Source organism: Alternaria arborescens, assembly GCF_004154835.1.
Source record: "Alternaria arborescens strain FERA 675 chromosome Unknown contig_3, whole genome shotgun sequence".
Taxonomy (NCBI): domain Eukaryota; kingdom Fungi; phylum Ascomycota; class Dothideomycetes; order Pleosporales; family Pleosporaceae; genus Alternaria; species Alternaria arborescens.
The window spans coordinates 677,894-701,747 of record NW_021167858.1 but is presented as its reverse complement, the minus strand read 5'-3'; the positions used below and the strand labels follow the sequence as shown (position 1 = coordinate 701,747).

The window sequence follows — 23,854 nt, the reverse complement described above, 5'->3', positions numbered from 1 at the left end:
CTGGTTAAAGCAAATGGTATCTTGAACGCCGTCATGATGCTATGTATCGCTTGTTAAACGCAAAAACACACGAGGATCTCATTCACTGTCTGTGATAGACGAACTCTTCATGGTCTGGCCACACTGCTAGGCGGCGTATCAGGAGACACGCTACCAGGTGTACGAGGTTCCGCTGGATTGCTTGGCCTTTGCGAGAAGCCAGGCTGCCTCAAGGTACGAAGCTGTGGTGGTTCACGGTGATTCTGACCTGGCTGTGTGGTCGCTCGTCTGAGAAGTGGACTCGGGGAGGAGATGTTGCCTAGACTGTGTCTTCCAGTATGTGAAACATCAACTGAGGATTTTGAGCGACTGGATGTTGGGATGGTCGGTGTCCGTGGTGAGCCAGGTGTACCGCCTCGTGACCGAGAGTATGGAGAAGAAGCGCGATGACCCATGGGGTAGCCGTCGTAATCATACCTCCCACCACCACCATTTCCAGTCAACGTATCTTCATCACCATATACAGCCCTCTCTTCGTCTCTCCCATCTTGCACATGTTCATGCTCATGCAATTCATGCTCCAGATATTCCTCTCCTCTCCTCTTGATCGGACTCTCATCATACGGATCAAATCCAACTCTCATCCTTGCTTCCCTCCTGACTCTTCGCCTTAACTCAGCATCACCACCTGCCCCTACTGTACTGCTATCCGAGAGGAAAAAATTAAGGAATTCGTCTGGAATGGCCAGGTGGGAGGATTGCTGGAATTGTTGGAGAGCAGTGAGGCGGATAAGCATTTCGAGTAGGGATAATGAAGTTTTCACCGTGGGAAGGGACGTTGGAGGTTGTCGTTGGTACTGTGGTGTTGGTGCCGAAGCTTTCTGGGGAGAGGGAATGATTTGGTTGTGGGGTGTTGGTTTTGGAGAGGTGGGCGTACTAGGGCGAAGGTTGAGGGCGGAGAAACGGCCAAGGAAGTCGGGCGGTGTAGGTGTGGCTGCTGGGGACAGCGAAGAGGCTTCTTCAGTCGACTCTTCTGTTTCATCGATTTCGGAATCGGAGGTCGGGTCTTCAGTGTATACTTCGAATGCCATCCATTCTAGGTCCAGCGTGGGAGGTAGTCGCCAGGGAAACGTTGGTTGCTCAGGCTCTGGTGGGGGCTGTTCAGGCTCTGGTGAGGGTTGTTCTTCAAGATGTGGTGTAGATTCACGCCGGAGTTGTTCTTCCAGTTCTGCTTGTTCAGCGTCTTCTTCGTCGTCGCCAATAGTATGTGAGTCATCCGACTCGTAACCAGGTCCATCTGTATCACGTTCCATCATACGGCGTGGCGGTGCTGCATTGACGTCTCGCTTCAATAACAAAATCGGGTTGTTACTCTCGTTGTCAGAACCGATGTTCAATATCTTTCCCGTATCGGCGTAAAAGATCTTTGAGACTTCATGAATGGGTATGATCTCACGGACACCGGCTTGCTCCACACCGTCGTATGGCCCTGGTTGGGGTTCGCCATCCTCGAACTCGTGCATACGACCATCATCTAAGTCTTCAACGATAAGCAGTTGATAGGCAAACTCCTGCAACATGCTATCAGAGGGAATGTGGCGGTGGTTAGCCTCATCGGCTCGTCTGCTGTCTTGTCCGAAAGGCATGGGGTAGTCGTAGACATTATCGAGAGGAATTCTCATCAGTGTAACACGTGCTTTGTGCATGACTTCCTTCCATGTTGTTTCTCGAACGTCTTCCTCATGGGCTCGATGAGCATATCCGGCGAACAACATGTACAAGGAGAGGGTGAAGGTCGGTCCAATCTGCTGGGCTCTGGGCTTTGACGCGCAATACTGCATGTCGCCAGAAGTGAGAAAGGTGCTGGCCTGTAGAAGCCGTGATGGCGATACAGTAGCCGGGAGGGTGGTGGAGAGACTAGTACCAGATGTGGTGATAGCCAGATTTATGAGTGGCACAGCATCTTCGATACGCTCCAGCAACCTTTTCATCTCTTCGATGATGATCTTGAGCTCAGCGTCATTCTGATCCCGCGATTTTGCTTTGGAGCTGCCTCTTCTTGAAAGCTGCTCTTCGGCCACAGCCTTTTCCACACGGCTACCTAATGTCTGGATGTCCCATCGAAGAGACTTTGTGAGTCCTACAGCAGACTCGAGTGACGTGTTTCCGCGTGCCGCAATCAGCTCTATCATGTCGATCGCAGGTGAGATGATTTTGATTTTGGAGTCTAGTCTTATTTGCAAATTGGCGAGCTCTTGCTTTTCACGGCCTTCGACCGTCTTCATCAGTCGGCCGCATTGCTTGAGCGCATAGTGGCTGGTGATCGCTATACCGCTTCTGATAGCATAGCTCATAGCCTGCTTGGTCACCTATCACATGTCAGCATGGGCACTGGGTACGAGGAGGATGACTCTGTGTCTGCTTATGACGTATTGGGAGTCAAAGTGTAGTCATACATTTGCTAGGAGTGATTCCATCTTGACCTGTCGATTGGGTTTCACCCTTGTATGGAAATGATTGGGCGATGAGATATTTGGGTTAGATGAACCATGAGGTCAGAGTATTGGGTTGCTGGAGAAGGCAACCGGGAATATCTGTGGCAAGTGACAATGAACGCGAGTGTTTGCGTGTAGGTGAGTGTCTTTGTTGTTAGGAGCCCTAGCCAATGTTAGGCAGCGAGGCGTTGAGTCAGCCCCACTCAGCCACCGAAAGCGACCCCGCCAAATCTTGCGTGGGCAGCAACGACGCGGCACATTTTCACTTTTCGCCGACGACACTCGACGCCCGTCCACTTATATACCTCAGTAGTCGCTCTTTGGTTGCGGGACGAATTCACGCACGTTCTCGCCTACTCGTTAACAAGAGCGACATAGTCGTCCCCGAAGCGCATTACACGCACGCCGTCGCTACCCTACCAACCCAACCACACGACACATCCCTGCGACGACCGACGTCACAATGGCCGACAACTGGGAGCAAGAGGAGGAACGCCTCGCGCAGCAAGCGCAGGGCATGAACCTCAACAACACGCCCACCTTCACACCAGGAGCGCAGTCATTCACCCCGGGCGCGAGCGCTTTCGTCCCCGGCCAAGCCTACGGTGGCTACGGTGGCTACCAACAGTACGGCCAGCAATACGGTGGCTACAACCAGTACGGTGGTCAGCAATACGGAGGCTACCAGCAACAACAGGGTTACCCACAATATGGGCAACAGTATGGTGGACAGCAGGGAGGGTACCCACAGTACGGACAGCAGTACCAGCAGAACTTCCAGGCCCAGCAGCCGCAACAGGGCCAGTCTCCTGTGAGGATAGCAAAGCGAGGCGACGATGTGGCTGCCTCAGACAGTGCTGCGCCTGCTGAGGCCAAGAAGGACGCCCCCAAGGCGAAGGTTCTCTCGATTGGTGGCGACAGCGCACCCAAGGCAAAGGTCTTGTCCATCGGAGGCGACACCACAGCACCAAAGGTCGAGAAGGCAGGTGGCACAAACGTCCTCAGCCTGGGTACACCAGCCGCGCCATCGGCCGCGAAAGAGAAGGCAGACAAGGAGAAGAGCGTTCCTGAAGCCGGTACCAAGGTCACCGCCGCGAAGGCCATTGAGAAGACTGGCGAGGCTACCCCAGCATCCGCGGGCTCTGGAAGGACTTCGCCAACTCCTTCTTCTGGCCGCAACAGCCCGACACCAAAGGAAAAGGCCATTGAGAAGAAGGCAGCACAGGACATTGAGAAGGAAATGGAGGAGGTGGTTGACGAGGCCACTCTTGCCGAAATCTACGGCAAGGAGCACGTCAACATCATTTTCTTGGGCCACGTCGATGCAGGAAAGTCCACTCTTGGTGGCAGTATCCTGATCTCGACTGGTATGGTCGACGAGCGTACCCTCGACAAGTACAAGAAGGAAGCCAAGGACGCTGGCCGTGAAACCTGGTACATTTCGTGGGCGCTCGATTTGAACAAGGAAGAGCGACAGCAGGGTAAGACTATCGAAGTCGGTCGAGGTTTCTTTGAGACAGAGAAGCGACGATACTCCATTCTGGACGCGCCAGGCCACAAGACATATGTGCCCAACATGATCAGTGGTGCCTCGCAAGCAGATGTCGGTATTCTCGTCATCTCTGGCCGTAAGGGAGAGTACGAGACAGGTTTCGAGAAGGGTGGTCAAACCCGAGAGCACGCTATGCTGGCCAAGACACAAGGTGTTAACAAGATTCTCATCGTTGTCAACAAGATGGACGATCCTACTGTTGAATGGTCCGAGGACCGTTTCAAGGAGTGCACTACCAAGGTAGTAGCCTTCTTGAAGGGTCTCGGATACAACCCAAAGACTGACATCAGCATGATGCCGGTCAGTGCACAAACATTCACAGGTATCAAGACCCGTGTACCAAAGGTAAGTAACCTTTTGTCTGTAATAGGGACATGAACTGATTTGGTCAATAGGACTTGGCGCCATGGTACGATGGCCCATCTCTACTTGAGTACCTCGACAACATGCAAGCGCTCGAGCGTAAGCTCAATGCGCCCTTCATGATGCCCATCGCCGCCAAGTACAAGGACATGGGTACTATGATTGAAGGCAAGATCGAGTCCGGTATCATCAAGAAGGAGCAAAAGTAGGTCAAATCTTCTGACATCAGCACCTGTTACTTACTAACCGCACCAAGGTACCTCATGATGCCCAACCGACAGACAATCCACATCTCGGCTTTGTACGGTGAACAAGAAGACGAGATTCCTGGAGCGACTTGCGGTGACCAAATTCGCGTGCGACTCCGAGGTATTGAAGAAGAAGATATTCTGCCTGTATGTACTCTGATCAATCCTCCTCCCATGATCGCTTACTAACTTCTTTATAGGGTTACGTTCTTTGCTCACCTAAGCGACCTGTCCACTGTGTCTCTCAATTCGAGGCCCAGGTCGTACTTCTTGACATCAAGTCCATCCTTACAGCCGGATTCAACTGCGTGCTCCACGTCCACGCCGCACAAGAAGAGGTCACCATTACCGCCCTGTTGCACAAGCTGGAGAAGGGCACTGGACGTAAATCGAAGAAGGCACCAGGATTCGCTACCAAGGGCATGAGCATCATTGCACGCTTGCAAATCACCGGTACTGCTGGAAGCATCTGTGTAGAGCGATTCGAGGATTACCCGCAGCTGGGTAGATTCACCCTCCGTGATCAAGGTCAGACAATTGCCATTGGCAAGATTACTAAGCTCATCACGGACCCTGAGGCTTAAGTGTTGAAGTAAAATGATACATGATCAACCGGATGAACAGATCTGGAAGAAGGGTAGAGGCGAAGACTAAGTAGCCTATTGATCGACGGCGTTTGGACGCAAGGCCAGCATAGACCAAACATCGAAAACAATATGATTGCGACTATTCTTTCAACATCATATATGATGTATATTACATCGTGTGTTACTATCCAGTCTCTATGTACATTGTTCGTGAGGCATCGGAGTTGGCCGTGGCAAGTATATAGTGAGACAAGCCTTTTAGTGCCGTAATCAACAGCAACCTTAATTTACCTTCCAACTCGGGAAGTCCATGCAGCATGCATACATGTTTGGAGGCTTAGCTAGATGCACGTAAACGAAAGCATGACGTCATACCGCATCCTGTTACGAAAGAGCCTCTTCACGTCAGAGTCGCGATTCCTAGAGCTGTCTGTGCTTACGTCATCCACTCCCGCGGCCAAACTTCGCGACTGCATCACTTCAACACCAAACTAAGCCGTCACCGGAATTCAGCGCACGCCGCGCATCTCCCCATACGCACCCGCCCACGATGCAGGGCTTTAATATGGGGCGGTACTACCCGCCTGATGCCTCGAATCCTCCAAGCTTCAACAACTCCTCACACCCACTCGGCAAACGCGCAAACAAAATCTCCCAGGGCATCCTCACCGTCCGCTTCGAACTGCCCTTCGCCGTGTGGTGTGATCACTGCAGCCCGCCCGCCATCATCGGCCAAGGTGTACGTTTCAACGCCGAGAAGAAGAAAGTCGGCAACTACCACAGTACGCCCATATGGAGTTTCCGCATGAAACACAGTGCTTGTGGTGGCTGGTGGGAGATTAGAACGGATCCGCAGAATAGCGAATATGTTGTTACAGAAGGGGCGCGAAGAAGGGATTATGGGCCTGCCGGAAAAGGAGACGAGGCTTTAGCCGAGGGAGACCTCAAATTCCTGACTGAGGAAGAGAAGCAGAAGAGGAGGGAAGATGCCTTCGCAAATCTAGAGGGGAAGCTGGAGGATAAAGGGATCGAAAAGAAGAATAAGGAAAGAGTTGAGGAGTTGTATGAAAAGGCGGAGGTTTGGAGGGACCCATACGATGTCAATGCGAAATTGAGAAGGGACTTTCGGGAAAAGCGGAAAGTTTGGAAGAAAGAAGACAAACACAAGGAGGGTATGCAGGATAAGTTCAGTCTGGGTCTGGATATCGTGGACGAGACGGAGGCAGACCGCACACGAGCTGGGCTGGTCGAGTTTGGTTCTACAGCGACGGACGACCGGGGACTGGGTCATTTGGAGTGGAAACCTCTTTTCGCGGACACAAATATGGAAGAAAAGGCCACAAACGACAAGGCTGTTCATCGTATACCACCGACAAAGAAACTCAAGGCAGAAATAGCCAGGGAAAAGAGTCGACTAGGACTGCAGCAAACACTTGTCGGAAACACAAAGGCCGTCATTGATCCATTTCTACAAAGTGGTAGCATGCCGGCTTCCAGAGTCAACTTGGGTATATTGAAGAGGAAGAGAGATACTGACACAAGGGGTATAGACGTGGCGCCTGAGAATGCAGATGCTGAGGCGCCAACCAAGAAACCTGCTCTGCTTGAAGCTCTGGTGGGCTACGATTCTGATTGATCATACGCTATGCAGGGGCGGACGATTTACCGACCTCTGAGCCATTTTACTTTTGCATTCATCGGCGTTTGGGTCAAGGAGCATATGATACCCCATTTTTTATCCGTCGCGGTATTTATTTCTAGTTCTTTCTAATTTTCGGTCGACCGACATATTGGCAGAAATGCATTCCGACTGACGACGATCTGCTCGTGAACACGCACTCATACGTTCTGCCGCCTCAGAGCCACCTACTACACCTTCTGTTCTTTCATCCACTTTTCCGCCTCCTCCTTGTACTCATCTCTCCACCTCGTTAACGGCGGCCTTTCATTCACGATATCTCCCACGCTCCATAGCATACGTTTCTTATCCGTCTCCTCTGTAACTTGGTCGTCCGGACAGATGATGTAAAACTTCTTGTCCTGCATCTTGGCGTACATGTAGTCTGCAACTTGGTCGGCTGACCACGCGCCTTCTGGCTTCGCTTTTTCAGAGCCGGGTGTGTTTCCGGACTTTTTTTTTAAAGGTTAGTGTTGAGAAATTAGGATGAAGATAGGGCAGAGGATATAACAGAGGGCCGAATCGGAGAAAGGCGACTTACGAGACCAGTGAACGTCCACCCCGGAACCAACAAATGAACACCAATACTAGTATCTTTCAGGTCGTAGCTCAGGTGCTCAGCGAGAGTTTTCACAGCTGCTTTACTAGCGTTGTATGCGGCGTTACCAGGTGGGTTCGTAATACCCTGTTTACTGCCCGTGATCACGATCGCTGATGGCCCTCTCCCGTCTCTCTCTTTGAACGAAGGAACATATGCGTTGAGTCCATTGACCACACCACCTAGATTCGTAGCCAAGATCTTGTCAAAGTAATCTTCGTCGCCCCATGTTCCTCTTCCGCCTATTCCGGCATTGAGCATAAGGAAGTCGACATCTGTGCCAACTTGTTCGCGAATTGATGCCCAGTCTTGGCGTGAGGATACGTCTGCTTTGATGAGTTTGACCTCGCCTTTCAAGCTCTTGCCCGCAATGTCGAGTGATGATTGGTTGAAATCAACAATGGAGACACGCATTGAGTGCTTTAGACAGAGTTGGGCAACGGAGTAGCCGACGCCGGATGCGCCGCCTGTGATGAGAGCGTGGGCTGAGGAGCGGAAGACTGACATTGTAAGATTTGAAAGAGTCGATTTGATGTTAAAGAAATGAAGAAAGAGTTATGTTTTCGTTGATCGAGGATGGGTAGTGTTGAAGCGGGGTGATGTCACGCGGAGTTACGTTATCTCCGGCGGAGGTACGTACCAGAGGTTAGGTTGACTTCCAGATTGAAGTCATCACAACTTGTGGAACCTTATAATCTAGTCCATCACAGAATGTTAGCGCGACATTGGATTGGAGGAAGATCCAAGAAGTCTGAGCCCTATGTGTACGTTTGTATTAGAACTATGGACGAAAGAAAATGGGGTATCTACAACTATGTTACCTAGCTATCCTCGCTGCCTTAAGCTCGTTTGCTATATCACTGCTTCTCGCTACCGGCAGCAAGTGTTTGCAAACCGTCCTGCGCGGTCTCAAACCTCTCAACACCTGGCCTCTCTGCTGTCTCTCCTTCTCCAACCTTCGCCTCAGGAATACCACTGCTAAAGAGCCCCGCGCCCTGGCCAGCAGTGAAGTACCGCTCAACATGTGGTCTCTCCTCCTTCAAGATCTGCTCATTGACAGTCTCAGTCACCGCCCCCATACTGCCTAGTTGTTTCTCCTCATTCTGCGCGTCGTCAACAGCAGGGGGCGTAGTTATGTTCACACTAGCAAGCGTGAGCGTACTAGCATTAACATCCTTCCCATCCAGTCCATCCACCTTGAGGCTGAAAGGATACGCGATACCGCCCGCTGTTGGACGCGTAGTCAGTGTGTCAGTCGCCGGAATAATAGTACTGTCATTTCCAGGGTTGTCTGAAACGATGATGTTCGGAGGCAAGCCAGGGCTGCCGAGCTCGCTTGTAGGAGATGGAAGAGGGGATGCAGAGCGTTCTGGAGCAATCGTCGTTGCGTCGGCCAGACCTGGATGCGGTACAATCGATTCGATTTTCGTGAGGTCGTCCATGGGTAGTCCAGTTTGACCTTGGTCGGTCACGGCCGAGTGACGTGAACGTGAGCGGGATCGTTTTACATCTGGAGCGGCGAGTCCAGTGGCACGGCTTCGTTCGGGTTTGCTGCTTGCGGTGCCATCCAAGGCGTGGGCTGGATCTTCGACAGAGGTAGAGACTTCGGTATCGGGGTTCTGATCTGCTTTCTTCTCGCGTACGATCTGTGATGTGTTAGCAACATTATCCTTTGCAGTTCCCTAGAGACATTGCGCTTACAGTGGCTTCGTCGTGTTTGCTTCCCCAGCCAGACCACATCGACATACCCCAACTCCTCTTTGCAGCTTTTTGGGCCTTCATTCCCTTTATCCTTCTGCCAGCTAAGGCGGTTGGCGGTGGTGTCTCACCCTCAAAACCCTCGAAACCTTTTTGCATGTCCTTGATACGCTGCTTCTGAATCTTGATCTTCTGCTTGGAGAACTTGTTGTTCCACTGAGCTTGCGCTTTCATCCATTTGCTGACAGGTCCAGTTTTTGGAACACCGACATCGATGCTTGGAATGTTCAAAGCTACAAGCTCTTCTTTGGGTGCAAGTGCGTAAATACGGCCGTGTCGATCGATACGTTGGCGTATCATGTGGCTCGAGAATGGTGGGATGGGATCACCAGCTCTACCCACACGTGCATCCTGAGTGGCTTTTTTCTCTGCCTTCAATCGTTTGGCCTCCGCGTTTGAAGACTTGGGATCATCTGACGAAGACCCTGAGCCCGCCTTGTCCGACTCTGACGAGGTACTTGAGTCCTTGCTCATGAAGGAAATGTCATCGTCATCAAGGATGTCGATGGACTTCTTCTGAGCCCGTGCAAGTGCCCAGGCGCCGAACTGAGCAATACTGCGGTACATGTGCTTTGCTGGTCGAGTGAAGCTCAGTGTAGGTGTAACGTGGCACAGATCGTCCCAAACTTGGAGCTGAACATTGGTGGGCTTGTAGCTGGCGGCTTGAGCCTGTATGGATTCGGCGGTCTGATTATTGGACGGGGGTGGTATGTATGCCAGTGGTTGGGCAGCCTTATGCGCGAGGTAGATTTGCTCGTCTCTGAGCAATTCACCGCCACCCGTTTGGATGAGTAGAGGCGGCAGGCCGCCGAGTGTTGGTTGTAGAACTGGCGAGACCAGAGGATGTGTCAATAGGTGGTTTGCTGCGTACATCTGGATCTGGTCCTTGATCTCCACACGTACATCCTCAAGCTGTACGGATAATTGACTCTTCGGTCCGACGCTGTACTTGCCATTTGAGGAAACCCAGACGTCTTCGTCTTGCCCGGTAGCTGAAGGGTCAACGATATCTCCCAGAGGTGGGCGATCTCCTGACTGGACTGAATATCCTCGTACGCGCTCAGCCTTGGCCTCCTTTTTCGCTGCACGGTCTTCCTTTTTGTCTAAGTTGCTATCCTTCCCAGTGGTCTTCTTGGATGAAGTTTCGATTTCGAGCATATCATCGGCGTTGGGTGGTGCTATATTGTGTCAGTAATACGACAGCAAGCTGAAGAGAACCAACTTACGCCAGCTCATACTCGGCTTGTGGATGAAGCCGTGTGAGGGAATGTAATCCATCTTGTCATCCCCTCCAAGACTGGGAAAACTGTGCGTCAGGTCTACCCAGGGACTGATCAGAATTGCACCTGCGGGGAGTGGTATGCCTTGGTCGCGCAGTGTCACCAGCATGCTCAGAACCATGCCGCCACCGGCCGAGTCGCCTGCCAATATAATCGTCGTAGGGTCGTGTTTTTCTTCGAGAAGGTAGAGGTAGGCCGCCAAACCTAGCGTAGTCAGCATGTGTTCCGAGGTGTTGATGGAAGTACGTACAGTCATGTAGACCGCATGGGAAAGGAAATTGGGGCGCGAGTCTATACTTGGGCGCCAGCACTCTAGCCTTGAGTTTGCGCGCATGTCGTTGCATCTGATAGCGATGCTCATCGACACTGCCAAAGAAGTAGGCGCCGCCATGAACATACAGCATGATGCGGTCGCCTTTGGTGATGGCTAATTGTTTCCTCGCATCGTAATCTTTACGCATTTCGATCCACTCAGCTTTTAGTGTCGTCCCATCACGTCTCCACTGTTGAGGTGTTAGCTTCAATCGTACATGAGCATCGGCCCTGCCTGACCTGCCACCAGTTCTTTCCTCCTACGGCTTTGATGCCTTCGGGTCCCAATTGCGCATTGAGTAGCTGTGCCGAGCGCTCCAACAGATTGCTTGAGACTTCCACCACATTTACGTGCACCCAACGCGGCACTGGAACCCATTGTGACGTGAACGCTTGTAGTTCGTCGACTGTGTGGAAGGAAGCATAGTGGAGGAAACGGCGGATGAGCTCAAGGCCTTCGTGATAAGAGATATGCGCCGTGGGTTTCTGCGCAAGCGGGCGACGATTGAGGTAATGCGAGAGGTATGTTTGAATAACCGTAGGCGTAACTGCGGCGCCCACAGAAATTGTGTTGACAGGCATCGCGACTCGGGATCAGGGGTGCGGAGCTATCGGAGATCGCTTGTGGACGCGCCCAACTCCTGTCGCGTAGCAACGTATGGTGTTCTAGGGATTCTCGCGCCACCAGAAACGACGAAACGCGTTTAACAAAGGAAAATGTACAGACAAGGAGAGTTATAAGGGAAGCTTCGTGAGGCTTAGGGGCAGGAGAGTGGAGACCCCCGGATCTTCGTTGCTCTTCTTAACCCCTGCACGACCCACCTGCACGACGTCATCGAGACCCTTTTCTACGTTATCCGAGCGTGTGAACCACGAGATGACAGTTGATCGTTACTATGCCCGGCACCCAAGATCAGCAAGATACCCGGCAGTTCGTCATAATTGTAACAAGTCGACCGTTCAAGAGGCATATATTTAACTTTACTGTGGTATGGCAAACTTGACCTTTGTCAGCTCTTGCCATTGCACCAGTAAGGCGAAAAGATGTAGGTGATGATGATGCGAAGGGCCACCTTGTCGCCTGAAACTCCAAACAACTTGTGCTCTGTTGTGTACTTTCGGGACTAGCCCACCAGAATTTGGCTGGGACTATTGGACGACTTACCGGTGTACATACCAAGTCGTGGAACTACTGTAACAAAATCGCGGACCAGTACGGAGGGTCGGACGATGGTAGTACAGTAGGAGCAAGATCATAATTCCACATCTTGATAACTCACCACAATTCATATGGAATCAAGTGAGCATTGGCATCGAAAGAAACGGAGAGATGTGAGCAAGTAGTTGGGATGACTGCGTAAGATGAGTTAAGCCTAGGCAATGACGATGGCGGGTCTGAGATCAGGAAAGGCGACTGGTGCCAGGCCTTATAGAATTTTAAGGTGTAGAAGGCAAGCAGCACATCGGTGGTGCCCAATCACTCTCAGCATGTAGTGCGCTTTCTGCAAAAGAAGCTGCGACTAGAAAATCAAGAATAGAGCTGGGGGAATAGATCAGTTTCAAGACAAAGTTAGGGATAATAGAATATATACCTAGGTAGAATGAGACCCAATACTATCGTAAAACTTGATCTGCCATCTTAATTCACGTGTCTCCAGTCCAGTGTCGATGCAGGAAAAATAGACGCAAGTGCAAGCCCTTGTCGGAGACGCGGTAGACGTTCTGTACCAACACATTCGCCGCACACTTTACCTAGTTACTAAGAATGAACTTGAATACAAAGGTGGCGCATAACGGCAGGACATGCTTGTCCATGCAGTCTTCAGAAACAGAGGTGTGAGCCGCGTGTGGCTAAGAAGATGTCACCCTGCGATAGGATATACGAAAAGTTATTTATTCGATCAATTAAATGAGTCCCGTTGCTCGGCCGCATTCGGTGATCGGAGATGACAGGGACTTTACACCTACTGCACAGCGCGATAGAAAACTACAGTGCTCTTCACAGAATCGCCTTCCCATACTCTATGTGGTCAGGGATTCAAGTTGCAGCATTTCATGCTTTGATTGTAAAAAGGTACAGTTGAGAAAGTGTCTAGTTTTTTTGCTTGGAATGACGTAATGGACCGGAGAGACTTCACGCTATTATGCTAGCGGCCGTCGGAGGGCCCTGAGCACCGCATGTGAGAGGAAAACGAAACACGTACAGAGATAACAGGCGTGATCTTGAAGCTTATATCAACTTCTAACAAGAAGGTCCACAAAGACTACACGCGTTGTAGCCTTCTAGGTTTTTAATATGCTTACGCACAACTCTTGATATACGTTATCATAGTAGAGAGCGAAACAGGCATGGAAACGGCCCGATGCTAGGTTCACCTGTCCCACTTATGGATACTGCAGTCGCGTTGCCGGGTGTACCTTCGCGATCTCCCCGAAGCCTACTAGGTTCATAGCGTGCGGAGGGGTTAGGATCTTCTCGACACGCTGGCATAACCATGCCCGCTCATCATCGAGATGTCTGAACGACGAAAATTAGTAATAGTACGTTCTCGTTCGCTTTCTGCTTGACTATGCTGTCCTGGAAGTGCTAGAGGCTTACGTTACTAACTTATTTCCTAGGTTGGGGGTTCTCTAACTGGGCTGACAATCGCGAACCTTTGTCAGAACGAATGCGATGTCATCCTATTGGAGCAGAACGATGCGCTCTACTCAGGAAAGCACAACGGCGGATTTTCTCTTGGACGTTGGGGCCGAAAGATATTCGAAGAATACATCCCTGCGCCTGATTTACTTGAACGCTCTATACGCAGTGAACAGCTCTTGATATTTTCCCCAGATAACGATGAGACGGTGCCTGTGCCAGAAGAGCATCGTGTTATAATGACTACTTGGCTCGATGTGTACCAGGTACTACTGCGAGATGTTGTTGTAGAGTCCGAGAAAAGCTGGAAAACAGCGAGCGAGGCACGCCCAACGCTCCGCGTAGGCGCGAATGTGGAAAACGCACAATATAAAGATGGCAAATGGACTATCATATACCACTCGACAGTCACCAATCGTGTCGAGACAGAGACAGCTGACATGCTCGTCGCCGCAGACGGTGCCCAATCCACCATACGAAGGCTCACGTCACCGGGTGTAGTGCCCAACTACGAGCAGGTCGTGGCATGGCGCGGCCGAGTGCCAGCCGATGTTTCTGTCGATGAAGAAAAGGAGATTGATGAACGAATCAAGAAAGGCCTGCTTGTCTGGTACAAGATGCACGGGTCTCAATATATCATCCTGTGTGTTTTCTGCCTCAGTCCTTTCGATACTTGTGTTCTGACTGCTATCAGGTATGGTGTGCCAGGCTTTGGCAATGCCGATGACAACAACGGTACAGTGATCGAATGGTGTTGGTATCATCCGTACGAGCAGGATGCCGACCGAGACCTTGAGAATGTCATGACTACGTTCGTAGACCGAGGGCGACATGTCAAAGGACGTGCAGAGAAATGGAGGGATTATCTTGACGCCGCCAAAAACAGCTTTCCAAAATCCATCTGGGAGATGCTCTCAAAGTGTGATACACCTTGGATTACCAAAGTGATTGCTACCCCTCTGACCATGAGACCGATCTCCATCGATGAGCTTGATGAAAGCACCGACGACGAAGAGACCGATGAAGAAAGTTGGGATCAGGGTGGCGACACATCCGCTTCGTCACCACAATTAAAAAGGCTTTGGTTCGCCGGTGAAGCCTATGCTCCACTCCCGCCTTTCCTGGGTTCGACCTTTGAGCCTGGTGCTGAGCATGCTGTGGCCATCCTAAACCTCATTCAAGGTAAGAGCGATGAGAGAGAACTTCGGAGCTGGCAAAGTGGGGGTACGGCACAGAGGCTATGGTCGAGTAAAATGGCTGGCTGGGAAGGGATGGGTCTGCCAAACACCGAGACCTGACGTCAGGAATCTTGTGCGCAACTCCTGGAATGCGCAATCAATTTGAATATATTCCTAGATCTTGCAGAGGCTGCACCTCATGACCAATTACAAATCCAGTTCATCTCATTGTCGCATATCTGGTTACCATTAGCCTTTTCTTCTTCTACGAGAGTAATAAGCTCGAGTATGGTATCCGCGTTCCACAAGTCATCACTGATCGGGGCAGAAAACTGCAGATTGTGCGACGAGAGCCGGTCCTGAGATTCGTCTCTACTCGGCATCTGCGTTTCGCAATATATCATCCACACATGATACAAAGTCAGCGCGAAACGTTTCAGTTCCTCGACACCAATCCATATATGGGGAGCAGTGCGACGAGCCAAGGCCGATTGCTGGTACTGCTCAAGCATACTTGGATAGCTGAACATGCCTCTCTTCAGGCTGCTGTTCACGAGAGCGACCAGGATCTCGTAATCGGGCGCAGGAAACTCCAATACCGCGCTCGATACTTGTTTCCGGGCTGTCAAGGGAAGTATGATGTTCAAGAGAATGGCTTGATAAGTGGCTATGGGCCAAGTCGTTGCGTCGTTGGTTGTATCGGAGTGAGAAATATCCCATGCGCACTACAGGAACATATGAGCGATAACGGGAAAACAGTAGGGGCAATACACATACGCGTTGACGCTGGATAGACGTCATCAGCGTGTGGTGCATCTCAATTGCTGTCTCCTTTGCACCTTTCTCGTTACTCAACCATAGGCCTGTCATTACCACCGAATGAACCAGTACTTGTGGTTCCCTTTTCGGACGAAAACTCGACTTATGAAGGAACGACCAAGTTGGGTGGAACTCGGTGAAATATAAGGCTATGTATTTATCAAGCTCGGAAATTTCTTGGTCCAGAGTGAGGAGCGCGACTTGGCTGGGGGTCGAGTTTGTCTGTAGCGTTTGCTGTGGTTGATCAGATATAGCAGAAGTGCCATAAGAACATGACAGCTCTCGTTGCAAGCACGAATGACACGGTGTGCCCATGCTACACTGTACCTTTCGAGCCTTGCAGTGGTCGCAGGCCCGAAGCGCCCGGGACCGGAACGACTCCTTGCCCTCGTGGTATCGTGAAATATGGCGAACTAAAGTGTCGCTGGAATCTCTGGGCGTTAATGCTACACAAAATAATACAAAACAAGAACACGCACCTTCGGCCAACCACACTCGTACAGTATGGGCATTTGAACTCCTTTGGTTTAAGATGTTTCCTCAAATGGCGATTGAGATGTTCTCGCCGCTGGTAACTCGAAGTACATTCAGGCCACGAACATTGGAACAGAGCAATACCAGGATTCGAGGCCATTCCACTGATTTAGGTTGAATACCTCGACGTCGAAAGATCTAGGGAGATGTGCAAGACACATAGATCAGATGGCTTGATGACAAACACTATTGTAGCTGTATCGAGCTTAGCGGCGGACCGATCTCGGCTGCTGTGTACCCGAGATGTTCTCTTCGAGCATAGGTTAATGGGATTTGAGCCATGCAAGAACCGTACCAACAACGGCAAGTCAACCCTGATATTGATTATTCGATTCCACTAAACCAACAGCTCATGTTTCCAATTCACTGGTCAAAATGCCAACACGATGAGCTCAACGTAAAAAAAGCCATCAGAAGACTAAAGGAGAGCCCGCTGCACATGAGAGCTACACTTGCTGCGATTGACAGAATGATCGCGACACCTCAGCTCTGACACTGGGTGTAGCCAAGTCTATGCTATCTACAGGCGACACGCGTCAACACGCAACGTTTGTCTTGTCTTCCGAATTGACGCATACAAGAATACTGGGACATATTGCGCATAAACCATGTCCCTCACCTGGGAAAGGACGCAAGAGCAGATGCAGATTCACGGTCGAAGTCGTTATACTATGGGAATCAGGCTGCGCAAGGGATTATATGGATTGCGCCGAGGCGGGACAGGTCGGTAGGACGGAACTTCTGCATCGAGCAAAACGAAGGAACCAGTCGTGACGGCACTGTTGCTTCGATTGATCAGTGGCTATTGTCTTTACCCCAATGCGTCGACGATGCGCCGAATGCATTCAGTTATTAGTTCTTCCCGTTGAGTAAAGACCATGCGGAACCAGCCTGGCTCTTCTGCACCTACGGCGTCCCCAGGAACCAGGTATACCTTTCTCGCCCGTAACCGGTCTTGGATTATCTGTGTGCTTTCTGGCCTCGAGTATACCCGCATCTCTTCCTCTCCTAAAAATGTCTTCTTGCGCACAAATTTACCCAGATTGATCCATAGAAAGAAAGCGGCATTGGCACCAGGCATGTGTTCAATGCCATGCGCTCGAAGAGCACGAACAGTTTGTTCATATGCAGCCGAGAGACGCGCTTGGTTTGTCGCGATGTAGCTCTCGACAAATGACGTATCGGATAAAAGGTGCACAACAGCGTTTTCTGTGAGAGATGACGCTGAGGAGTATAGGCTGCATGTTCGCAATGCATCAAGAAAAGCTGGGTTCGACTGTGAGATGACGGCACCCAGCCTTATTCCATTTGCGCCAAAGTCTTTTGACACACCCCACAGAACATGAACCAGCGAAGGATCGATGATGTCCTTGCCACTGATTGACAAAACGGATTCAAAACCGGCGCGTGCGTGAGCTATGTCGTCAATGGTATTCTTCCATATGGAAAGTGCGTAGATCTCGTCGCTGATAAGGTGAATCTGGTACTTCTCACACAGTTTCATTAGCCCAATGATTGTATCTCTTGGATAGCATCGTCCGAGAGGATTATGTGGGTGACACAACATGAGTGCTCGAACCGGCACACCCTGTTCGTTCGATCTCAGCAGCGCTTCTTCGTACTTTCCCACACAGTCTGAGTTACAGGGATCGACGTCTCCGAATGCTACCGGAACAATTTGGACTCCTGTCCTCATACCTATATCTGGTAGGAATGCGCGATAGTATGGGCGTCCAAGTAAGATACCCTCCCCGGGGTTAGCGAGAGTCCAGGCGCAATGCTCGATCGCTGATGAAACTCCGTTCGTGATGAAGATGTTGTCAGGCTTCAGCTCCCGTATCGAGCGCAAATGGGTGCTCAAGAATGACGCGATTGCAGCTTTGACCCGCTTAGACCCTTGTGGGCCGTCCCCGTAGGTGAGTCCCTGGGCTGTGTCATCGACTAGTCGTTTTGAGTTCAGAAAGTCCGATAGTTCGTTGTGCATCAGGCTGTTCTCTGCAAGACCGAGAGACACATAGCCTTCAGGGTTCGTCTTTGGGTCCCACATATTCGTGATTATGTCCCATATTTCCTGCACGGGTATTAAACAGAAGAGCATGTCTCACAAGATGTGACACGCACGAAGTCTTTGGCTCCCGTTGTACTTGCATGGCTACCGCGTTCAGAGAGCTTCGAGGCCGACATGGCGCGCGGAGATCGTGTTGTAATGTTTGGTCCAACGAAGATGTGTGTCAAGGATGAAGTTCGAGTGATGACATTCCAGATGGAGGAACAATGAAGTTGTTGTAGTCAAGGGCCATGACTGGGTCATATCCGAGATCGGCAAACCAGTGAGTGTCATTGGTTACCTAGGTATCCCACCAACGCTAGACTCGTCCAATGTGGCAGCGAAGATAACTAGCATTTCCTAGGGTATTATGTACTTTGTGTTAACAATATACCATGCAGATGTCGCTGGAAATTAAACTTCGTATGTAGACCTTATGGTGGCCTGGTGCTTCATCAAGCATATTGATTTGCATTACAATTCCTGATTTACTTATGCCTCCTTGATCAACTTCCGTGTCGCACTCTCCATCCAGAGCTTTGTGTACAACCTATGTAGCCACTGGATGGCGCCAGGCTGCGGTTGGTTGTTCTTGCCCTCTGGAGTTGTGTCTACGAAAACAGACTTGAGGTGGAAGGTAGCGATCTGCGCTTCATCGTCTTTCGAGACCTCCATTGAGAACAGGCCGTCTGAAGGTCGGTGGTCGGCAACGAATGGTGAATCTCCGCATCGCACAATTACCTAGAAAACACGCCGAGTTAGTTGAATTCTCACATAGAAAAAGAATCGCGCAAACTCACCTTCTCATCTGTATGTTCGACAACCTCGAAATGATCAACAATGCCAGTGCCGACTTTGTAATCGTCCCTCTCCAGCTGCTTCACATCCCAAAGCTGCTTATCCCTGCCCTCCATCGCACGGTACTTCCTCTCCAAAAATCTTCTTTGTACCCTGAATGCAACACCGCTCCAGATGCCCCTACAGAAATCCGTCGCCAATGCCGGTTGATCGACAGATATCCTGCCCCCACTACCCTTTACCCAGTACTTCTCCGGCAGCTTGCCATACGGAACCTCTTTTATGGCATGATCTATGCACACCGGTGGGTTTCCGTGGGGATTGTGCGCGCGGAAGACGCTGGTGGTGAGGTCGGGCGATGAGGTGTCGTAAGGGACGAATTTGGTGTTGCGCGTGTAGAAGGAAGATACCGAGTAGGCGAGAAGGGCATTGGCACCTAGACCGCCGGTTATGCCCACGAGGATGCCGAAGAAGCGTTTTGGGCCTGATAGACGTTTTATTTGCGGAGGAGGCGAGATTGTGTTCATGGTGGCGATGGGTGGAGCGCCAGGCCGTAAGGGAGGAATTGGTGGTCAGGGCCCTGTGTAGGGTGAAGGAGACGGGGACAGCGCAGGCAACGAGGGGGTCGCGTGGGATGTGTCAAGGTCGGAGGATTTGGTGTTGCGGAGCTTGGACTTTCGGTTCGCGGCTTGCATGCATTTGGGATACCGAAGGCTTGTCGGCAAATGCTCCATCGCTCAAACACCGACGTCGAAATCCCCCGAGGTTGTTACCCCAGAGCCACTGCAATCATTCATTCAACTTTGTACACGATTACATTAATATCTACTACAGCTCTACTAGTGCAAGTGCGCAAGTGCGATGCCAGAATACGCGCTGTCCGTCTCATAAACCTTCTTCTTGTTACCTCCGTCCATATCGAATCTGTACACTGTACCACCCAAATCCGTCAAATAAACATGTCGATTGACGGCGTCGATCTTCAGTCCAATCGGTTCGTGGAAATGTCTCGCTAGCGTTGTGACACCTCTCTCCTCCGTTCCAGCCTCTGCGCTTGCTTCGCTACCTACATACGCCTTGTTCAACGTGTTACCAAGCGGGTATTCGCCGCGATCTGTCCAGTACAGTGTTTGGCTTTCAGGCTCGAACTCCAGGTCAATAGGCTCAGGAAGGCTATCAAGAAGCAATTCGATGTCTGAACGGGAGGATGCTGTCTCGCCATTTGGCATCTGCATGTTTGCGCGGAAGATGCGGCCTTTGCCACCCTTCGACGGACCCTTCTGCGACCAGTAGAATTTTCCTGCCTGAGGGTCGATGGCAATACCAACACACCACTTTGTCTGATCCTCGCCGGCCGCCGAGTTGGCATCGCCTGTCTGCACGATAATTTCGTGATTGCTGCCGTCAAAGTCACATCGGTGGACTCGGAGACCCTCACGGTCACAGATGTACAACTTCTTGTTGTCGTGATCGATCTTGAGCTGCTTGGGTGTGTGTATCTGACCTTCCGGAATGACAGGTCGAACATCAGAGCCGTCGAGGTTCGCGGACATGACACTGCCGTTGTTCTTGGATGGAGAGGCACCCATGTTCGTCCAGAAGATACGGCCGGCAGAGATGGATACATCGATACCATCCGGCATAGCTTGACCGCCAACGATCTCGCGCACGTTACTACCGTCTGCTGAAGCTGTCATGATCTTGCCTGATGTGACGACCTTTTGCAGATCAGTGACATTGCCTCCAATGCCGATGTCTAAGAAGTACAGTCTAGGTGCTGCGAGGTTGTCGTGATGGCCACTCTCATCCTTGGAGCTGCGGGTAGTCTCGCCTGCTGGGTACAAACCACCCTTTCCAGACTTCGCACCTAGCTTGCCCTTTTCGACGAAGTTCTTTTGAACCCAGTCGCGCGCTGTGGGATCGCCTCCACGCTCTTGAACATAGTTGTTTTCGATGAATGCAACTGTGTCCAACCCTACCGCGTCCATCATTCCGCAAGGTCCAACCGGGTTATTTTTGAACATGGTCAGGAACAATCTGTCAATCTCTTCCGGCTCCGAGACGCCTTCTGCCATGATAAGCAAACTCTCCCTCTTGATGGCAGCCCACAATCGGTTAAAGATGAAGCCAGTCGATTCCTTGCGCGCAATAGCCGGTTGCATACCCGCATCGTTGAGCTTGCTCTGCAAGAAAGGCAGAATATCTCCATGTGTCTCGCCGCAGGTCATGAGCTCGACGACGTTGTTACCCGGTGGCATGTAGTAGTGCATATTACACACTCTGTGCCGATTGCCCGCATCCACCTTATCGAGCATAAATCGTGACTTGTAAGATGACGAGTTGGAAGCTAGAATACAATCTTTCGGTGCTTGCTGCTGAAGCTGGCCCATGATATCAATCTTCAACGGAAGCTTCTCTGGTAATGCTTCAACCACCAACCATGCATCCTTGACCGCCTCTTTGATGTCTTTGACGGTAGCAAATTCGCTTCGTTTCCTGGAATTCCCTGTGAGTTTCGAGAACTCGTTCATATGATGTTCGAGGTAGTGTGTTGCAGCGTTCCTCTGCTCGTCGCTAAGATCGCACAAAACGACTTCGTAGCCAGCAGCAACCCACGAAGCAGCAATTCGTCGACCCAAGACTCCTCCACCCAACACAGCGATTGGTCTTGATGATGTGTCTGGTGCCGTCCATTGGGGTTGGGTATTGCTGGATACAGATCGTATTTGTGTGTTCGACATGGTAGAGTAAGGTAATGTTGTTGAGCGGGTGTGAAAAGATGACTTGTTCATTGTCAAACTTGGTGTCCGAGTTGTTATACGCGTTCCCAAACACCGCGACGTCGCATAGCTCACAGGAGGCTCGGCCGAGATTCTCCGAACGCCCTTCGGTAGTCGTCGTACGCATAGAGACATCGTCGCTAAAGGCGTGTTTCTGGTTTAGGTAATGACTCTTACTGTTGGGGTGTTGCTGGTTCTGTAACTACGAAGCGCATCTAGATGCATGATGTATATACTTGGTAGCCGCTAATGCTTCATGTAGGTGTTACGTCACTGCTCAACAACTGTAGACATCCGTGCAGTGCCGATCTAGCCTAGACGTCATTCTGACTGTGCTTTTTTGTCGTGCGAGATGTGCTCGGAAGTTGAAAGTACGCACAGCTTGTTGGGTAGAAAAGTGTCGGCCGAGGTATTGCTGGGTCTGGACAACATTTGGAAACAGCAAACTTCAAAAAATACTGTGAGCATCTTGAACGTCAGGGACTCTACAGACGCACGTGAAGAATGGAAACAGAATTTATCAGTTGATGGAATAGTCAACTTTGGCAGCTTCAATGCCTACGAAAGATCATGGAAAGATATCTAAAACAAGTCCTGGATAGTGCCCAGTCTACGACAACTCCACCAGTAACACCACTGCCGCCACCCCTGCAGACCCTAGAATCCGTTGTCGAATGAAACTCAAACGAAAAGATCACTGGAAAGTGAAAATCTCATCCTGCGGCTTGGAGATCTTGCCAGGTGCCTTGAAGCCGCGTTCTTGCAGATAATTGATCATGGAATCCATCATAGGATCCGGTCCGCAGACAAGAACCTTGGAGTCCATACCAGCTGGCGCAGGGAGACGCTCCTCGATCATCTTCTTACTAATCCGACCCTTTTCTCCTTTCCAGCTCTCCGATGGGTTGCTCAAAACGTAGTGAACCTTGAACTGGTCGTGCTTCTCGGCGAACTTGTCAAGTTCGTCCTTGAGCAAAATGTCGCCTTCGGTCTTGTTGGCGTATAGTAAAGTCGTCTTGGTGTTGTCGCGGGGGTCTTCACAGATGCGGCGGATGAGCTGGAACATGGGTGTGATACCAGTGCCACCAGCGATCATTCCAAGTTCCTTTACAAGATTCTTGTGGTACTTCATCTCGCCCTTTGGTCCTCGAATCTCGACAGTGTCGCCAATGTTCAGTTTGCTCAAATAGGGTGTCAGTTTGCCGCCCTCGTAAATCTTGATGGTGAGTTCCAGGCGGCCGCGGTCTTTGTTGCTAGATGTTGGCGTGTATGATCGTGCAAACTGCTTTCCATCTATTTCGTGCCTGATTGCGATGTGCTGGCCAGTGGGTAAGCCAAGAACAGAGTTTTCGTTGGGCAGGCCAAAGACAAAGCGGATAGTGTCGTGAGAGATGTTGAACTTGTCGATCAATGGGAAGGGCTGGTAGACACGAGCGTTGAGAACACCAAGGTTGATATCCTTCTTCCTCGATGGTTTTGACGAAGTTGACTTGGCTTTGAAATGTGCTGGGTAGGATTGGAAGTCCTTGTGCGCGACGTCGAAGCTCTTCGTTGCCCATAGACTGGCATATCCAGCCAAAGCCATGCTGGCAAGAGAAGAGACAGCGAATCCCTTCCAGAACCCAGCGCTCTGGAATCGGTGCAGGAGCGGAGAAAATCTTCGACCGGCTATGATGGAGAGTACGACAGATGCGAGACCAAAGCCGAGCGCTGAAAGATGGAAGCGATACGACTTTGGCACAGGCAAATTGTTCACAACATGAACTCTGCTGGGAATGATGGTGGGCATCTTCGCGGCTTCATGGTCGGTCCAGTCCTCGTCTGCGATACGTCCAATGCGGAAGTTTTCGAGAATTTCTCTGGCGTCTGTGGAGTGACCGATATCCTCGTATGCGGTAGTCGCATCTGTGCCAGCGTTTTCGAGCAGGAACTCCTTACCACCAGGATGGTCTTCTTGGTAGTCTGTCACATCGTAGACGTGATTCCACAAGGTGACCCAAAGGTCAGTCTTGCTGGTATGCTTCGCTACCTCCTGAAGAGTGTATACACCGTCGGCCATGGTGTTGTGTGAATTGAAAGAGATGGATGCGTTCAGTCACTAAGGGGGCGCTGAGAAGGTCAATGGCAACGGTGAAAGCCTTTGGCCAAGACCCTTCATCGTCGCCATAGCTTCATGCAGCAAACGTGCAACGGCCATACCGATCCAC

The 23,854-nt window shown here is 50.9% G+C and overlaps 10 protein-coding genes across 10 annotated transcripts; 3 read left to right on the top strand and 7 right to left on the bottom strand.

Moving 5' to 3' along the window:
- Positions 1-107: 107 nt before the first annotated feature.
- AA0111_g1705 (hypothetical protein) lies at positions 108-2,456 on the bottom strand (the record flags this gene model as incomplete). The annotated part of the gene is made up of 2 exons (XM_028647394.1): positions 108-2,348; positions 2,436-2,456. The coding sequence occupies 2 exons, from the start codon at positions 2,454-2,456 to the stop codon at positions 108-110; spliced, it is 2,262 nt and encodes a 753-aa protein (XP_028510756.1).
- Positions 2,457-2,937: 481 nt separating this feature from the next.
- AA0111_g1704 (Eukaryotic peptide chain release factor GTP-binding subunit) lies at positions 2,938-5,221 on the top strand (the record flags this gene model as incomplete). The annotated part of the gene is made up of 4 exons (XM_028647393.1): positions 2,938-4,371; positions 4,422-4,594; positions 4,646-4,784; positions 4,838-5,221. The coding sequence occupies 4 exons, from the start codon at positions 2,938-2,940 to the stop codon at positions 5,219-5,221; spliced, it is 2,130 nt and encodes a 709-aa protein (XP_028510755.1).
- Positions 5,222-5,774: 553 nt separating this feature from the next.
- AA0111_g1703 (hypothetical protein) lies at positions 5,775-6,860 on the top strand (the record flags this gene model as incomplete). The annotated part of the gene is made up of 1 exon (XM_028647392.1): positions 5,775-6,860. One exon carries the CDS (start codon positions 5,775-5,777, stop codon positions 6,858-6,860), a length of 1,086 nt encoding a protein of 361 aa, XP_028510758.1.
- A 233-nt stretch (positions 6,861-7,093) lies between these two features.
- On the bottom strand, positions 7,094-8,007 carry AA0111_g1702 (hypothetical protein; the record flags this gene model as incomplete). The annotated part of the gene is made up of 2 exons (XM_028647391.1): positions 7,094-7,354; positions 7,444-8,007. 2 exons carry the CDS (start codon positions 8,005-8,007, stop codon positions 7,094-7,096), a joined length of 825 nt encoding a protein of 274 aa, XP_028510757.1.
- A 350-nt stretch (positions 8,008-8,357) lies between these two features.
- On the bottom strand, positions 8,358-11,432 carry AA0111_g1701 (hypothetical protein; the record flags this gene model as incomplete). The annotated part of the gene is made up of 5 exons (XM_028647390.1): positions 8,358-9,146; positions 9,202-10,436; positions 10,485-10,742; positions 10,789-11,041; positions 11,091-11,432. The coding sequence occupies 5 exons, from the start codon at positions 11,430-11,432 to the stop codon at positions 8,358-8,360; spliced, it is 2,877 nt and encodes a 958-aa protein (XP_028510760.1).
- Positions 11,433-13,364: 1,932 nt separating this feature from the next.
- On the top strand, positions 13,365-14,789 carry AA0111_g1700 (hypothetical protein; the record flags this gene model as incomplete). Its single annotated transcript, XM_028647389.1, has 2 exons — positions 13,365-13,391; positions 13,470-14,789. 2 exons carry the CDS (start codon positions 13,365-13,367, stop codon positions 14,787-14,789), a joined length of 1,347 nt encoding a protein of 448 aa, XP_028510759.1.
- Positions 14,790-16,833: 2,044 nt separating this feature from the next.
- AA0111_g1699 (hypothetical protein) lies at positions 16,834-18,206 on the bottom strand (the record flags this gene model as incomplete). Its single annotated transcript, XM_028647386.1, has 2 exons — positions 16,834-18,093; positions 18,144-18,206. 2 exons carry the CDS (start codon positions 18,204-18,206, stop codon positions 16,834-16,836), a joined length of 1,323 nt encoding a protein of 440 aa, XP_028510609.1.
- A 355-nt stretch (positions 18,207-18,561) lies between these two features.
- AA0111_g1698 (hypothetical protein) lies at positions 18,562-19,394 on the bottom strand (the record flags this gene model as incomplete). Its single annotated transcript, XM_028647385.1, has 2 exons — positions 18,562-18,810; positions 18,870-19,394. The coding sequence occupies 2 exons, from the start codon at positions 19,392-19,394 to the stop codon at positions 18,562-18,564; spliced, it is 774 nt and encodes a 257-aa protein (XP_028510608.1).
- A 312-nt stretch (positions 19,395-19,706) lies between these two features.
- On the bottom strand, positions 19,707-21,608 carry AA0111_g1697 (hypothetical protein; the record flags this gene model as incomplete). The annotated part of the gene is made up of 1 exon (XM_028647384.1): positions 19,707-21,608. One exon carries the CDS (start codon positions 21,606-21,608, stop codon positions 19,707-19,709), a length of 1,902 nt encoding a protein of 633 aa, XP_028510607.1.
- Positions 21,609-22,341: 733 nt separating this feature from the next.
- On the bottom strand, positions 22,342-23,706 carry AA0111_g1696 (hypothetical protein; the record flags this gene model as incomplete). The annotated part of the gene is made up of 1 exon (XM_028647383.1): positions 22,342-23,706. The coding sequence occupies one exon, from the start codon at positions 23,704-23,706 to the stop codon at positions 22,342-22,344; it is 1,365 nt and encodes a 454-aa protein (XP_028510606.1).
- Positions 23,707-23,854: the final 148 nt, after the last annotated feature.